A 17,875-nucleotide genomic window follows, 5' to 3' on the forward strand; every position below is an offset into this window, starting at 1 on the left:
ACCCTTAAACAAATAGTCTGGAGAAAACTTGGCAGCCACATATGAGAGAAAGAAGCCGAACCTTTACCAACACAACATAAAAAAAGTAACTCAAAATGAGCAAAAGCTTAAGCATAAGATTCACAACTGCAAAATTCTTACTAGAACACATAGCAGAAAATTCCCATGATACTGGCGTTGGCAACGATTTCTTGGCCATAACACCAAAGGCATAAACAATAAAAGAAGGTGGGATAATTCAAACACTATCCATTAAAAGATTACAAGGTAATATCAACAAATTAAAAAGGCAACCCATAAAACAGGAGAAAATATTTGTAAATCATTAAGCCAATAAGGAATTAATACTCAGAATATTCTTTCAGATAACTCCTGAGGCTCAACAAGAAGAAAAAAATTCATTAAAAATGGCCCCAGAGGGCTCTTCACAGAAATCCTACTCTAGGGACAGTATGGGCTGCTCAAGCATCAGGTCCTCTGTATAGGGAGGGTGAAGTGAACCCCGGCACTGAAGTGGAACCCCGCGGCGAACTGGGAATGTCTGACAAAGACGACCGGGAGTATGGTAGAGATGGGAGCCACACTTGCCCTTTGCACCCTGTGAGAGGGGTTGGCTTCCCAGCCTGGAGCCAAAGAGAGGCCCGCTTTTATCATTCCAGTGTCTGTCCAGAAGAGGGGACACCAAAAGTCTTTCTGGACATAGAAACATAAGATGGGGAGGTGAATTTTTCTAAGTGGCAAGAAACCAGAAAAGACCCACAAACATTGGCTGGTTATTTTTTTTTTTTTGGCATGTGGTGTGTGTGTGTGTGTGTGTGTGTGTGTGTGTGTGTGTGTGTGTGTGTGTGTGTGTGTAGGGGGCTAGCACCAGTGTGTGCACTTGTGAAGGCAAAAGGCCAGCAGTTTGTGTCTTCCTGTTGCCCTCCACCTTGTTATTTGAGACTCAGTCTTCACTGAATCCATGGAGCTCACCAATTCCACCAGAGTGGGTGCCCAGTGATTTCCCGGGATCCCTGTCTCCATCTCTGCACTGCTGGGATTACAGGTGTGCACCATGCCCAGTTTTTCACATGGGTTCTAGGGATCTGAACTCTGGTCCTCATGCTTGTGTGTCAAAAAGACAGCTTTCCCTGTTCTGGATGAGGACAGGGCACTCTGCTCTCCAACTAGGAAGATTCCCTTAAGGGGAGGGATTGCAGGATCCTCCCTGGCACTGTCCACAGGCTTTCCCAGGACAGGCGCTCCCCCAACAGTTGTGACAGCTACTGTGATGCTTAGTGGAATTTCACTTAGCAGCTCCCACTGACTCTGTCACAGTAGGTTGTAAGAAGGCCATGTGTGGGTCAAAAATGCCTTGGCTATAGGAGCCCTCGAGTGCTAGGACCTGTCTTCATACTTTATTCCCAGAGAACAAGCAGAGAGGTGACAGATGCTGCCCAGTGTCCTCACCTGGATAGATCCTGAAGAACCCAGTTGAACTGCCAAAATACTGCCAGGTCAGCGTAGGGTCTCTCTGGAAGTTCTCCACAAACACAGGGTTCAGGGCCTCGGACATATAGACTCCATTTAAAATATCTGGGTCTGAAAGTGAGATCACGGAAGGAACTTCAGGCGGAGTGACGTTAGATGCCCGTGCCTCAGCCTACACGTGTAAACACGGGCAAGCTTCCCCTGCTTCCCTTAGGACTGCACCAGGCTCACATGCAGCCCATGCTCACTAACCCAGAGCATCAGCTCTCTCCCAGCCCACGTGCTGAGGTTGGGATGTGGCATGTGTGTGTGCCCCCAGAGTTTGTGTTTGCATGTGTGGTGCTCGGTAGAGTCATGTGACAAAGGATGGGGGATAGAGGGAGGTGATTGAACCATGGTGGGTGCTGCCCTAGGGCAGAGTTTTTAGAATATTATGGACTCTGGTGAGTTCTCTTGAAAGGGCTGCTGTGGAAGAGAGAGACCTGCTTTTCCACTCTTTTCCTGCCTCCATGCATAGTTGCACCTCCTTGCACAGACCCCCAGCATGACACCCTCTGCCACAGTGGAACGCAGCCAGGGACCTCACCAAAGCAGTGCAGTGCTGGCTGGACTCAGCTTCCCAAACCTTGAACTAGGGAAACCTTGCCTACGTTATTCAGCTTCTGGTATTTTGTCATAGCAACAGAAAACAGAACACTCCATGCATGTATGGAATAATTTCTTTTCTCATCCGATCAAAGAGGTTGGAGACACAGCCAATGCTCTGTAGGGCTTCTTGGAAAAATTGACACAGAATGTTCAAAGCCCTTCAGGACCCCCAGCCCACCCCCTAGACTACCCAGTGGTGAGGGTCCAGGCACCTTTGTTATACACGTTGGTAGGGAGCTGTACACTGCTCAGGGAGACATTCACCCTCTGGTTGCTGAAGTGCGCATCGGACTCAAGAAGGAACTCAGCTCCCAGCTCCACGTAGTTGCCCTTCTCGTCCTTCTCGTTGATTAGTACCGAGTTGTAGTAGTTAAACTGGGGAGACAGAGGGACAGGTCCAGAGGAGACAGCGCAGGCGCAAAGAGGGAGAGCGAGTAAGAGAGAAGGAAAGAGGAAGAGAGGGAGGGGAGCAGGAAGCGCCAGAGGACCGAACCCGAGGCCAGGCTGGGCGGGAAGGGTTGGTGGTGTCCAGTTACGCTGCACTTGGCAGAAAATTCAGGCAAAGAAGGGGTGATGAGGTCACAACATCCATCAAGATAGCTGGATCTGAGGGCTCACTGGCTGAGTGGGGTCCAGTTGTCCCAGTCATCATCGCTTTGATTCTCCGCTTGGCTTAGTGTGGGTGGAAAGTCACAAGCCAGAGACAGATCGAGACTCAAGCAGCCAGATGGATGCAAAAGATGGTGTCAGCACCATCTGTTCCTTCCAGTGGTGAGGGTCCTAGAGACCCAGATGGTTCAAAGAGCCTCTGCGGCCCTGCCAGTGGGCCTGTGTCCTGCTGCTTCCTCCCCCCACAGGGCAGGAAGGCTGTGACCCAAGGGACCACAATCAGACCCACTTTCTTCCCTTACGCCTCCACATCACAAGCCTCATACCTTGATTCCCTCTAGAACTGTGGCCACAACACCCCTCCCAGCTCCATTCTGATGCCCTCTGGTCAATATTAGCTTTGTAAGCTCAGATCCAGCTCTGTCCCTCCCTGACTCCAGCCCTCACACACAAGCTTGGGCCATCTTGGAAGAGGGATCATAAGTCGAGAAAAATGCCTCCATCAGATTGGCCCGGAGGCAAGTCTGTGAAGGCATTCCTTGATTAACGATTACTATGGGAGGGCCCAGTCCACTGTGGGCCATGCCACCCTGGGAAGATGATGAATGGTTGTATAAGAAAGCACACAGAGTAAACCAATAAGCGCTTGTCCTCCATGGGTCTGCTTCAGTTTCTGCCTCCGGATTTCTGCCTTGATTTCCTACCTTGGCCTCCTCCAGTGATGGACTGTGACTGTGATATGTAAGTCTAATAAACCCTTTCTTCCCCAAGTTGCTTTTGGCTGTGGTGTTTACCACAGTAAAGGAAAACAGCCATGGCCCCCTGCATCCAAGATCTTGACCCTGGCCTCTCTCAGGTGATATCCCATCATACTCTCCCCTGGACACAGAGGGTTTGTATCTCCTGCATCCTCATCCGACCTGAGCCTTCTTCTTCCTGTGCCTCCTCCGATCTCTCAGCTCAGAGACACTCATTTGTGCCTCAGTTTCCCAAGTCCCCTCCCAGGGGTTATCCCTGCTGAACCTCCCCTCTCCCGTCTGCTCCCCAGTGCTTGCTGGCCCACCACACATGGTTACAGGATACCTTCCCTGAGAGCCTCAGGAGGCGGAGAGAAGACCTCGCTGGCAAAGCCAGGGCACAGCCTGGCACAGGGGCATAGCCTGGGCGGCTGCAGCTCTGTTCCTCTCACAGCTGGTACCCCAGCTGCCATGGGGTTGGGGCAGAGCCAGCCAGCCTAGCATCCACTCCCAAGAGGACTTACCACCAGAGAGGCATTGAACTCATGGTTCAGGTCAGCCTCCTCAGCAGCCTCCACCAAGCTCTGAGGGAGGGAGCAGGAAGGGAAAGGAGAGACACCATCACTTGCTGTCCTCTGCCACCCGAGCCCAAGCTCCCTGCTCTGTTCCTCCCTCTTCAACTCTCTGTTTCTTCTCTTGCCTTCTCAGCCAGGAGGACCCACCCTCCAGGGTTCCTAGGTACTCTGAGGTGTGCAGGTGTCCTCGTCCCCAAATGTCTACAAGGCCTGGCTGAGAACAGGAGGTGTCCCCTTCCTTGAGCGACATGCCTACCCTGACACCTGTGGTGTCCTGGCTAATATAACACACTCTGCTGTCCACGTCCACCCAGCCAGGAGAGGACCATCTACAAAGAGTGGAGTCCCTGAAAGGGTCATCAGGCCAGTGCTGGGGAACGGGCAGTGGCACCTTGACAGCCTCGACTTTCCTCCTAAGCATGGTCTCCATGTCCTCTGAGAACTTCTTCACCAGCTCCAAGCCATCCACCTCTTTGATCTTCAGACTGGATTCTGCATCCTTGTACTTCTGGGCAAGACAAAGTGGAAGGAAGAATACCCGAGTGCACCAGGGCCATGCTTGTCCTGAAACCTTACCAGCTCCTCTACAGTACACGCCCCATGACCTCCTAATCACAGTCTTCTTAGGCTGCCTGTCTTCAAACGGCCCTCTGTTCAGGACTCCAGGCCCATGGAAGTTATTGTCCTTAATGAGAGTTGACTGACATTGGGCGGCAATTAAACTTGACACCAGTCAGAGCCAGTGAGCTGGCAGCTTGGACACGGGGAGAGACGGAGTGCCAGTAGCCCCTGTCCTTGCTCTGTGCAGTCCACAGCGTCCCTGACCCCTGCTGTGAAGGCAGCTGAGAAGCAGCCTCAGTGTCCGTTCACCTCTGCCCAGCTCCTGAGAACATCACGTCCCGTGTTGGGCTTGCATCCCACTGAGGGACCCAGCGCAGCAGTTCCCAGAGTGATGCCTGTGAGGCGGCTGGTGGAGCCTAGAAACTGGCTTCAGATTCCCGTCTCCTCAGTAAGTCACCACTGACTTTTGACCAGCCCTGTAACCTGCTGGCCCTGTGATCTTAGCAAGGTACTCAGTGTCCTCCTCTGTAAGATGGGATGCATCTACAGTTTTGTTCGTTTGCTTGTTTGTTTTCTGTGTAGTTTTGGTGCCTGTTCTGGATCTTGCTCTGTGGAGCAGGCTGGCCTTGAACTCTCAGAGATCTGCCTGCCTCTGCCTCCCGAGTGCTGGGATTAAAGGCGTGCGCCACCACCGCCTGGCCCACATCTACAGCTTTTGACAGTGCTATAGAATGCACATAGTCTAGAGATTGCTTTCACCCACAAAGACTACACAATCCTTCCTCATCTCCCTCCCCTGGGGCTGGAGGGTTCAAACAGGAAAATCAGACAAGCTGTTGTTCACAACAGAATAGGGTGTTGTGAGGGCTCCTGGAGTCTTAAACCTGTGAGAGCCCCCAGGGTCCACCCTGGCTCCTCCCACTTTCTGCAGCATGAAGGGGATGAGGAAGGGCAGCAGTGTGCTCAGGGCTGGTGTAAAAGCCGGGGATCCCCATCCTTTGCAAGATGGAGAAGATGACTCTTGGAGTTGTGGTAATTTGAATTAAAGCCTGCAATCATCTCTTAGGTTCTGGGGCTAACAGAAGGCTACATGTCCAGGGAGTCAGGTTCCAGGAAAGGATGCCAGCTCATGAGCGGGCTGAGCACAGGCCAGACATAGATCTGTTCTTGGGCACTTAATTAACAAGGGCAGCTGGGTTGCCCTTCTGTCAGGCCCACTTCTGCTGGGAGCCAGGCATGGGCTCAGCTTGCCAGGGTGCACAGGATGCAGATCCCTGGGCACAGCCTGGGTTCTGGGGTTCTCTGGAACTGCTCTGCCTGTAGAGAGGAAATTGATACCTGCTGCTTGCAGCTGACACTCCTGGGCTGTCTGTTGTCCCTTCTGCCCCACCCCCATACTCTGATCTGCTCTTGGCTCCTTCCCAGGCATCCACACCGAGCTCCCATTACCCACCCAATAAACCCCTTAGGTCTAATCTGTCCTTGGTTTCCCAAGATCTGAACTGACAGAATGCTCTTGACCTCACTCTGTCCACACTGGTGTGCTGTAGGAGTGAAGCCTTCCAGGGCCCCATCTGAATACGATAAGATTGACAGAGATGGTCTCTCAGACCCCTTACAGCTCTGATGCTGGGAATTCTATCTCCCCGTGGGAAGCGACCCTCTGACCATGCTGGAGTTCCCTGGGAGAGGCCACTGACCTTCTGCAGCAAGAGAGAGCCTGAGTATCTGGTCACCGTGTTGTACAAATTCCTGCCGAAGGTATCGGCCCATAGCTTCACTCTGCAGGACAGGAAAGCCTAGGTGTACGTTCTCATCAGGATCGGATGTCAGATCCTCAAAGGTGACAGCCACATCATGTACATGCAAAGCAGGCATCTCACACACAGACACACTTGTAACACACACACACACACACACACACACACGTAACACACACACACACACACTCACACATGACCAACACCCAGCATTCCTGTGATGGTTAGCTTTTGCCAACTTGACACAACCTAGAACCACCCAGGAAGACAGTCTCAGTGAGGACTGTCTACGTTGGGTTGGGCTATGGGTGTGTCTGTTGGCGGACTGTCTTAATGAACTGATCTGGGAAGAGCCAGCCCACTGTGGGTGGTACCACTCCCTAGGCACCAGCCCTGAACTGTCTAACACTAGAGAAACTGAGCAGAGCACAAGTGAGCAAGCAAGGAAGCATGCTCACACTCGCTTCTCTGTTCTTAACTGTGGATGGGATGGGATGAACTGTTTCCAGTTTCTGCTGCCTTGCCTTGCCAGCTATGGTGGACTGTAACCTGGAACTGTAAACTCCCCCTTTCTATGTGAAGTTGTTTTTGTCAGAGTGTTTATCATGGTGACAGAAAGTAAACTAGAACAGCTCCTATCCCCCCAAAATTGCAGCCTGGCTAGGGTGGGAAACTCTGGCTGCTCCAGGGTGTGGTACTGATAGGCTCAAAGTGGACTCTAACCCCATGGTCTCAAGGACCTTTCAGTGAGAAAGGAAGGAGGAGGGAGAGCCTGTGGATGTCTAGACTAGAGGGGAACATCCTGAACCATTCTGCAACTTCCTGAGCCAATCTGCACATTTCAATAGTCAGTTCGTGACTACTTGAGTGTCTACTCAAGTCTATGGGACACCGACCTGTTGAACCCTCAAACAGTGGGGCCAGGACAGAATGACCCCAAGTGCCTGTCTGGAGTAGGGCAGGCTAGGAGGGTAACCTGGTTGGGACCCTGAGCCCTCCTTCCTTCCTAGAAGGTAGGCTCCCAGGTCTTGTTTGGGCCGTATAACCAGAGCAAGTGTGGCCCCTTTAAGGTCAGCAGCATCCACCTGCACTGGCTCTTACTGAGGTCTGACTGCATGCCACACTATCTCTACAGCAGCCATGGACTGTGAGGGACACACCTTCCCGTGGAGTAGAGTGGTACTCCTTTGCAGGAGGATGACAATGATGGAGAGGGACAAAGTGGAGGAGGCAGGATCAGAGTTCAGCATCTACAGTGAGATGGAGGTTAGCTTGGCGAGGAGATTCGGAAGAGAATTTTAGGTGGAGATCTTGGAGGTGTGAAAAAGGACTTCAAGGCCTCCAGCTTGGCTTGTTGACCATTGCTGAGAATATAAGGCAGTGGCCTGAGTGAATCAAAGAGAGAGGAAAGTGATGTGTGTTGAATGTTAGCTTCTTGACACAAGGCTAGTGAGTTTTATCGGGTCAGTTGCACACTCCATAACTTTAGGAGCCACAGAAACACTGCACCCTTGACAAGCTCCTATGATGCTCAGAAAGAAGTGTGCACAGACATTGAGTATGGGAGTCTGACAGGTAAGAGACTGGTGGAGCCATTAAGGACATGAGTAGGATTAAGACACAAAGGGCAAATGGACTCTTGGCAAGGAAAGTGTGTAGAATGGGTTGATCTGTGATGACAGACCGTAGGACACCCATAGTTTCAGGGACTTGCAGATGGCAAGGTTCTATTGAAGGTGGCAGAGAAATCACCCAGGAGCCCATGGGAAGCTAGTCACTGTGCTCCAGGAATCAAGGTGTGGGGTATCTAGAGAAAACAAGGTGTGGGGGCTACAGTGGTCACCAGGAGGCTTTTGGCACCCTTGTGTAGAGTAGATGTGGAGGGCAAGTGGCTATGGCTGAGGAATGAGCGGGAGGCACAACAGGACAGAGGTGGAGGACAGCAAGGGACCCAGTGGGAGAGGGAGAATGGGTGACAGAGCTCTGTCCTTCTGGGAAAGGAAAGCAGCAGCAGGGCTTCATGGAGGTGGCTATCCCATGCTGCTCTTGAGGTTTCTGTGTTGATTGCCTCCCTGGATGCCAGCCATTTTTTTTTTCCCCTGCTGCTCAGAAGGGTAAAGGAACCTGCCTTCTGAGATAAAGACTGCTCAGCTTCTGCAAGGCTACAGGGAATGTCTCAAAAGCCAGGCTGGCTCAGCAGCATGGATCTCAGCACTTTCTTCTGTGGGCCTGTGATATCACCTCCCCCACCGAGAGACTGCCTGGGCTGAAGGCATCATTGGTACAGTGCTGAGAAGAGCAAGGAGGGGTCACCCAGTGTCACGGAAGTCCACTCTTCCCAAATCTCAAACACTGCTTGCATGGGTCTCTGTCCTGCCAGCTCGGCTCTAGCAGTTAGGCCCAGATGTGAACTGTGAAGAGTCAGTCTAGGATGCTTGGAATGTTCCAGACTAAAGAACAAACACCCAGAGAGATTGTATTAGACGTAAATGATGGGTGCCAGTTCTTTCCAAACACCAGTCTTAATGGCTGGGTGTAGAACCAAAGCCTTAAAGGAGGCAGGGAGGTATAGAAATAATGAGACCATTGGAACTATCCTATTTGTGTTCCTAGACAAGGCCCTGCTGTTCGTGGGCGCCATCCTGCCTGTCCATCTACAGCAGCTTCACCTTTTCTCAGTGTCCAGGCACAGATCACCCAGGGAGTCCTTAGGAGCCACAATAGTCACTTCTAGAACCCCTGCAGGCCAAGCCCACCCCCTCTTATAGTTAACTTCCCTGCTGGATACCTGTGCCCTCATCAAACCCTGACATCAACCACACAAAGCCAGAAGGCAGGGGCAGGTAGACTCCAAAATCAGCAAGGATTTGAGGAGGACAGGGGTCAGGAAGGGAAGGGTCTCTCAGAGGCAGGGCAGTTGGCCAGAGGGAGGAAGCCACGAGAAGGGTCTCCAGGGTAGGATCCAACCCAAGACTCACGTTTCCAGAGGAATTCTGGTCTGGCCCCTCACAGCAGGTAGGGAGGTGTCCAACAGCAGCAGCCACAGAATGATTGGCATCTTCCTCAGGAGGGTCCAGACTGCTGGCCACTGTCCGTAGTGGTCCCAGTTGTGGCTGGAGGGCAGAGTGGAGCATCTTGGCATGGTGCTTGCACCGTGAATGGGGAAGGGGAAGACAGAGGCCCTGCTGGGAATGTACCTGCTGCCACTGGTCCCTGGGTGTGCAGGTGGTCTGCCTGCTGGCTGGTCCCAAGTAGAAGGCTCTGCCTCCTGCTGCAGCTAGCACAGGAGCAGCCCCAGGCGATCGGGGGCTTTGCTGCTGGCTGTCCCGAGGCAGAGGCAGTGAGCAAGCACCCCCTCTAATCCAGTGGCCTCTCCTCTAATCCCTTCTTGTTACCAGAGGAGGGGTTGATGCAGGAGTGGGGTGACCTCAGCAGGATTACCCTGATTGCAGCTCTGAGCAGCTGGGCCAGCTCACCCTTCTGCTCCAAAGAGGCCATCCTGTGTCCACAGAACAGCCTCTGAACTCGATGGAATGAGGATGCCCCACTCTAGTAGCTGAGTTTGTTCAGAGCTAGGCCCAGACCCTGAAGGACTCTCATTACCTTCTGAGCATTCCTAGGAGGGCATGGCTAACCTACTGTGTGGGGCTAGGCTTTGTGGGCACTGAGAGGGAGAGAGGAAAAGAGGTAGTGTGGCTCATGTTTCCAGGCCTGGAGCTTTGGGGCCAGCCAATCAAGGCCAGCAAGCACAGGAAATACCTTAGCAACCTGGAGGTCCACTTGCCTGGGAAGTATACATCCTCCTTTCTAACAATGCACTTAGCAGCCTGGGACCTTAACCTCACATGCTGTGCACATACACCTCTCTGCAAGCAGTGCTACTCACTTGAGAGGTTTTTTTTTGTTCTTGTTGTTTTCCCCAAGACAGGGTTTCTCTGTGTAGTTTTGGTGCCTGTCCTGGATCTCGCTTCATAGACCAGGCTGGCCTCGAACTTATGAACTCACATAGATATCTGCCTGGCTCTGCCTCCCGAGTGCTGGAATTAAAGGCATGTGCTACCACCACCCAGCTCACTTGAGAGTTTTGACCTGCTCCAAGGAAAAGACAAAAGTTCCCTATCCTCTCCCCCCTACCTGCTAGAAGTCACCACTCCACTTTCTGTCTGATTTTGACTGCCTCATTTTAGTGAAATCATGTCATTTTCATCCTTTATCACTGTCTTACCTTACTTAGCACAGTGTCTTTAGTGCACACATGTCATATGTGCCTGAACACTTTCTTTTCAAGGCTGTATTACTCCAACATGAATATATATGTTTTGCTTGTCTATTTAGCACTCAATGGACATCTGGTCAACCACCACATTGGGCAAAATCCTGTTCCCCACTCCACCCCCATATTACAGCCAGTCACTCTCTATGGCCTAACATTGGTGTCCTTCTGTGCCCCTCATGTGCACCTCTGGAGGGTCATTGACATGAACACCCCTTGGAGTCTAGTACTCTTTTCCGTCCTTGGACCCACCAGCAGAAACCCACCGCAGGAGCCCGGACAGCAGTCTGACATGTAGTTGTCCCTCCATGTAGTTGGCCTTCCACCCTGCAGCCTCAGAGCCGGGTGCTGGCCCTTGGGAGGCCACCTCCCTTAACTTCCCTGTCAGCTTCAGCTGGCGTCCTTTGGTCACTGTCCTGCCTCTTCTGCCTTCCTTGCATCTGGCCTCCCCAAGAACTACTGTCAGTCATCTGTGCTTGGGTTGTCTCATGAAGCCCCTGTACTTCCTGTGGCTCTTCTCTGACAGCGGGCCCCACCCCACATCAACCTGTACTTTAAAAACTCTGGGATTCTTGGAAAATGTAAGTCTTTGCTCTGCTCAGGGGACCCTGTGGCTGACATAAAGAGGTTTTTAACTACAGGTCACAAGGTCCAGTGCCCACTGGGTCTGGCTTCCTCCGTGCTTTGGTCTCCCTCCCTGCCCTGGTCCCTGCTGTTCCTTAGGCACATTGGGTGTGCTCTGTTTCAGGGCTGCCTCCGTCATGGAGTCTGTGGCCCCCTCAGGGGCTCTGCCTGCAATGGTGCCTTCCCCTTCCCATGGCTGGCTCCCTCCCTTGGGTCTGGGGGCATTAAGCTGGGTCTTTCAGTTTGCTTTCTGTTACTGTGACAGCAGACTTGAAATGGACTCTCTGGTTTCTGTCCATGGTCCTGGAGTCAGGATGCCCAGGAGCAGGATGCTGGAGTCTGGTGAGGCCTGTGCTGTCTCTCTCACTGCAGGAAGCCAAAGAGAGGTGGGGCTCTCTCTCTCTCTCTCTCTCTCTCTCTCTCTCTCTCTCTCTCTCTCTCACACACACACACCATGAAATCCATTTTATGTTGGCTAGATAAATATTCCTGGGCATGGGGCTTGCCCTGGAGTGTGGTTAATATGCTCAGTGACACTCCATTAGAGAAAACCGGTTTCCCCATCTCAGCAGATATCAATAGCAAACAGCCTCTTGGTTAGAGCTGGGGTTTTGTGTTCATATCCTCTTTAGAGGATTTTTTTTCCCTCCTCCAATGTGGGTGTATTTGCAGTGGTTTTACTAGTTGAATGTCCCTAGTCAGGGATTTAAAATTTGAAATCTGAGATGATCTGGTCAGAGCCATCATTTCAGAGTCTCATTGCTTATATGAGACCATCCTGATTTATTTTTGTTTTTGAAACAAGATCTCATGCATCCCTGGATGGCTTTGAAGTCACTATGTAGCCAGTGGTGGCTGAGAACTCCTAATTCTCCTGATTCACCCTCCTGAGTACAAATGAACACACACATACATGCATACACAGGCCTGCATACACACACATATACTAGTGTGCATGCACACAAGCACAGGAGCATACATATATGTACAAACACAAAGATACATGCATTCACACACATTTACATGTAAACACATGTTGCTGGAGGGCTTCTCTCCAGGCTCCACCAAGCCCCGCAGTCCCACAATCCACGTATAAAATAATCACTCAGACACTTATATTTTTTATAAACTGTATGGCCGTGGCAGGCTTCTTGCTAACTGTTCTTTTATCTTAAATTAACCCATTTCTATAAATCTATGCCTTGCCACGTGACTGGTGGCTTATCGGCGTCTTTACATGCTGCTTGTCCTGGCGGTGGCTGCAGTGTCTCTCTGCCTCAGCCTTCTGCTTCCCAGAATTCTCCTCTCTCCTTGTCCCACCTACTTCCTGCCTGTCCACTGGCCAATCAGTGTTTTATTTATTGACCAATCAGAGCAATTTGACATACAGACCACCCCACAGCACTTCCTCTTTTCTTTTTTTTTAAAAAGGAAGGTTTTAACTTCCTTTTTGGGAATTTGGGTATAGCTTCTCTTACTGCTTCCTGCTGGAGGGGGGTGCTGTATCTCTGGGGACACAAAGAAAATTTTAGGATCATGGGATAGTCCATGAGGCTGTATTGTCTGAGCCAGTTGTCTTGAAACAATTCTGGATGTTGGATCATCTGGGACATGGTGTCATTGGAGACCTTTCAGGTGGTCTTGGCTGGTCAAACCTGATGTATCTTAATCTGGAACAAATCCATAGCCTCTGGCTTTCTGTAGAAACAAAAGCAGAGCCTCTTTTTCAAAGCAACATATCCTTATAGCCAAATTTTGAAGTCAAGGTACCTTTAAAATACACATTTTGGCATAACTCAACAGCTTTTGCAATCAAATGTTTTTCTTCAGTTACGAATATCAAAGAGAACATAATCCAGATTCTCTGTGTGGTAGCCATCTTTACATGGCTTATTTTTTATATTACCTTGAGCCTATTGCTTTAAACTGCAGCCTTTTAAGCCTGCTGACTCCGCCCACTTCAGCTTCCCAACATGGCAGTGGTACGTTTTCCGCCAGCTTTGGGAGCCATCAATTCTCAGAAATAGTGGGTCTATGTTTCTTATCAAAGCAGCGTGTAGCCCAGAAACCTCTTTTTGTTTTGTACTAGCAAAGGCTAAATCCACCATGCAGCTTAATGTGCCACTTGCAGAGGCCTCATTCCCGCCATACTGCCGGTCAAGCGCACACACCAGGAACCCGGGTTCCTGGCGTGTGCGCTTGACCGGCAGTAACTCAAACCAGCAGCTGCTGCTCTTTTGAGAGAGACAATTAGGAAGCTGTTTTTAGTTCCGTTTTAGAATCTTTTCTCAGGTTTTAGGTGGAAACTCTTGCCCCACGTTGGGCGCCATTTGTAGCTAGAGTTTTCCTGCCTTGCCCACAGTCAGGACAAATCTTTGTCATCCGCCAGTCCCACAGCCGCTCAGACCCAACCAAATAAACACAGAGACTTATATTGCTTACAAACTGTATGGCCATGGCAGGCTTCTTGCTAACTGTTCTTTTATCTTAAATTAACCCATTTCTATAAATCTATACCTTGCCACATGGCTGGTGGCTTATTGGAGTCTTTACATGCTGCTTGTCCTGGCGGTGGCTGCAGTGTCTCTCTGCCTCAGCCTTCTGCTTCCCAGAATTCTCCTCTCTCCTTGTCCCACCTACTTCCTGCCTGGCCACTGGCCAATCAGTGTTTTATTTATTGACCAATCAGAGCAATTTGACATACAGACCATCCCACAGCAAACACATATGCATGTACACACATGCTCGAGCATACGTGAATATACACAAACATTTATGCACGTATTTATATACATGGACACATGTATGCACACTATATTAGTTACTTTTCTGTTGTTGTCATAGAACATCATGGCCAAGGTTACTGAATAATGAAAATTCAATATCTCACCAGAAGGCTAGAGGCAGATGGTCCCAGAATTGGTTAATGCAGGTCAAAGGTGTTATCAAGGACCCAAGTCGCTTGAGCTGTCATCATCTGTCATTCTTTGAATTTCGGATTGTCTAGATGCTGCCATTGTTCTAGGCACTGCACACACCATAGCATCTTGATGCAGGAGAGTGACTAATCTGTCTGTAGATCTCTTGTGTCCGGTAAACAAAATACTGCAAAACTGCCCAGGTTTAGAGATAAATAAAAGACTTCTGTTTCTCTGTCTTTGGGCAGACAGCATTTTCCACCCATGCTGGAGGCAGCAGGGAATAGGACAGCATGTCTAGGTCAGAGCCATCACAGTTCCCTCCTGGATGGGGCTGAGGCCAACCCCCCCCACACAAAGAGAACGTAGCTACACAGGCAATGCCAGAGTATCCAGAGTGTGCTAGAATGGAAGCAGTGTGGGGAAGGACAGCTGCCTGCCACTCACCTCATCAGGGTGCCCACAGTGTATACACTAGGCCTCCTCTTTAGCTAGTGAGCACCCCTTTCATAGGCCTTAGGGATGTAGCCAGTGAAGCTCCAGGGACAGCCTAGACCTGCTAAGTTCAACCTCCAAGGTGTGGGCATCCTGGCTTCTCGGGTGTCTTTGGTGCTGGCCAATGGCTGGAAGCCAGTCTCCTGGCTTCTTACATGGGTTCAAAGTGTTCTGCCTAGTGTCAGGTCATTCAAGAGAAACACAGCAAAGGGCGAGGTAGGTGGTGGATTGTGGGAGCCTGAGCTTCTATATTAGGATGCCATCAATTGTAGAGACAAAGGTTTTAAATGCTTGTGGATTGGCTGGGTTGAGCATCCTCTTGCCACCTGTACAGTGGATTCATAAAAGGACACTGGCTTGTGGAGGCAAGGTCACAAGGAAAGGTGTATGTCTGGTGTGAAAGGGAGCAGGTACATGCGCATCATAGAACACGATGGCAAGAAGTGGTTGATTAGATACATGCATGGCAACAAGGACAGAAAGGAGCATTTGGTGGGAAAATAGAATCAAATTCATAGCACAACAGCATTGACAGAAATGAAAAATACAGGGAAAGATTTCTCATAGTGCAAAAATCTCTAATAGAAAAATTATAACGTATTTCATTAAGATGCTGAGCATGTGCACTACATCAAGAAACGCTATTAAGAGAGTAAAGGTAAACAACAGAAGGCAAGAAGGTGTTTCTGTCCTAGCCAACAATGATTCATGTGAGAGTTTATGAAGAATTATAACCAAGATGGAAAAGCAAATAGCCCATGGGGAAGTGGGCAGATATGTTGGTCATGCTTTCCCCACAAGCTCATGTACAGTTATTCATCTGCAGCAGCAGGAGTACAGAGGGGGAGCCATGCCCCACCAGAGTGGCTGGAAGGGCAGACAATACCTTGCTGTGAGGTGCATGTGTAGCCACTGGAGTTCATAGGTGGCCCAAGGAAGAGTCTTGGGGCTGGAGGACATCTACAACTTTATGTCCCCCAGCTCTATCCTTGGGAATAAATAAACTGAGAGGGCCAACACGAGTTCTATATAAAAAGTGTTCATTGATTTACTCATAGATGTCAAAAGTCCAGGAAAACCTAAGGTTTATTGAGGTCCAACAATTCAAGCATTCATACAACTGAATACTATGAAGCAAAGCGAATAAACATGGTGATGAGTGAAGATGTCAGATAATAAAGTCTAATAATCACATTTATATGAGCTTCAATAAAAGCATCAATGACAGTATAGGAGTCAGGCTGATAGCAGCTCATGCTGGGGAGGTCCAGGAACTTACATACCTGTCCCTAAGTCCAGCTTGGAAGAACTTGTGCTTCAAATCTGGCTTTAGTCTCCAGCTGAAAATAGCATTAGCATCGTCAATGGGCCCAAATCCTATGTCTTCCCAGAAACATCTGATATGCCACCAGGGAGTCCCCAAAGGTCACCTGTTAATGCAGGAAGGGCCTTTGCTTTGTGGAACTCCAGAAGCATGGCTGCTTTGAGTTGAATCATGTCCCCTCTTGGACACACATGTTGAAATTCTGGCTTCAGGACTCTGGAGTATGTCCTTATTTGGAAACAGGATTACTGTCATCGATCAAGGCGAGGTCCTGTTGGAGTAGAGTGGATCCCAATCCAACACAGCTGATGTCCTTATAGAAAGAAGGGGGTGGAGATTTGGACACAGAACAATGTGTCTAGATGGAAGCAGGGACAATATGATGCTTTCCCAAGCAAAGAATGCCAGCTGCCAGCCAGCACAGAGCAGAGTGTTCTCCCTGGCCTTGGAGAGAATCAGCCCTGTGACACTTTGGTCTGGATTTCTGGGCCCAGCCAGCGGCATTTGTTTAGGAAGCCCCAGACAGAGAGGCCATGTTCCAACAGATCCTGAATTGTCCTCCTTGGTCCTAGCACCCATCCCATTTTCCTGGGGTGTGGGGGGAGGGAGTGAAGGGTTGCTTCTCCACAGCCAGGAGATAACTCTGGCTGGAGTGCACAGGGCATTCAGAGGAGGAATTTTTTAGAGGAGGGGAAAGGCTATGCAAGGTGACCGCCCCTCTCTGATTGGGCATCCACTAGGAATAGCTGGCAGGTGCTGGTGTTAAAGCTAGGGATGCCCAGAACGAAGGTGGTAGAGGTTTTGTGAAGGAGGCTGGAAACAGCCTGAAGAAGTGTGTGTGTGTGTGTGTGTGTGTGTGTGTGTGTGTGTGTGTGTGTGTGTAAGGGTTCAAATGTGTATACCATCATTTTTGTCTATCTGTGTTCTGGAGATGTTGAGAAATTAAAGAAAAAAAAGGGGGGCAGCTGGAGAATTGGTCCTTTAAAAAAAAGCCCCCAACTCCTCCTTCTCTCCTCCTAGGCTTGCTGTCTTAATTAATGCCTGTAGGGCGTGTTTAGATGCCACAAGGAGAAGCAGCAGCTTTATAAATAAACCCAGACTTCCAAGGGTTGACTAATGCCTGAGCCCTTAGCTGGAGGAGGAAGGTGTGTGGTGACGGGGAAGGGTCCAGCCCAAAGGAGGCTGCTGAGGGCTGAAGGCACACCAGGGGCCCGTTTCTGCACCCCAAAGCTGCCTCTTTGGGCAGCTTACAACTCCCCTCTGAGCTGGTGTCTGTGAGATTCCTCCTCACACTCACATCCTACCCAGCACCTATGACCAAGGTTGTGCAGTTGTACCAAGCTGAGCACAAGAGACGTCGTATCTCAGAGAAGTGGGCAGGGGCTGTTCAGCTGCTCCCATGTGCAGATGCGCTATCCTGGCTTGGAACCACCCCCACACAGCCTGTTCAGGGAGGACCCACGCTGGGCTTTCCAAGGGAGGCTTAGGAAAGCAAAGTTCTCAGACTGAGCGGGTGGCAGAGCTGGGTGGGACTGGCAGCTCACCCTCTGAACTCCCAGGAGTCCCCTTCCTGGTTTGAAGAGGTTGCCTCTGGGCACCTGTGGAGAGAGAGTGACGGCCATTGTCCGCTGGGGATGGAGGGCCACCGCTGGCAGTGACCTCTCTGACCTTACATCTTGACCAAAAGGATGGGCCCAAACAGAGAGAGCTTAGATATGGAGACTGGAAAATGACACGTGGTTCAAGCCTTCCTTCAGCAGAGAAAGTGCCGCCCAGCATTTGCACCACTCGGCTTTCACCACAGGCAGCAAAGCAGAGCCCAGCAGGAAGTCCAGCTCCCAGCCTGGGTGGAACCACTCCTCCACAGCCTGGTGTCTTCCA

At 50.5% G+C, this 17,875-nt stretch overlaps 1 protein-coding gene across 2 annotated transcripts in view; it reads right to left on the reverse strand.

The window, feature by feature from the left end:
* Positions 1-9,669, reverse strand: part of Cacna2d4 (calcium voltage-gated channel auxiliary subunit alpha2delta 4) — a 108,716-nt gene extending 99,047 nt beyond the window's left edge. For both annotated transcript variants that reach the window (XM_028880504.2, XM_028880503.2), the window contains exons 1-6: positions 9,339-9,669; positions 6,301-6,382; positions 4,431-4,547; positions 3,989-4,048; positions 2,331-2,493; positions 1,450-1,581 (exon numbers count right to left, since the gene is read on the reverse strand). In XM_028880504.2, coding sequence (XP_028736337.1) covers positions 1,450-1,581; positions 2,331-2,493; positions 3,989-4,048; positions 4,431-4,547; positions 6,301-6,382; positions 9,339-9,502 — 718 coding nt within the window. In that variant the 5' untranslated portion in view covers positions 9,503-9,669. The remainder of the gene's footprint in view (positions 1-1,449; positions 1,582-2,330; positions 2,494-3,988; positions 4,049-4,430; positions 4,548-6,300; positions 6,383-9,338) is intronic.
* Positions 9,670-17,875: the final 8,206 nt, after the last annotated feature.

The sequence above is a fragment of the Peromyscus leucopus genome, chromosome 3 (genome assembly GCF_004664715.2).
Source record: "Peromyscus leucopus breed LL Stock chromosome 3, UCI_PerLeu_2.1, whole genome shotgun sequence".
Classification (NCBI taxonomy): Eukaryota; Metazoa; Chordata; class Mammalia; order Rodentia; family Cricetidae; genus Peromyscus; species Peromyscus leucopus.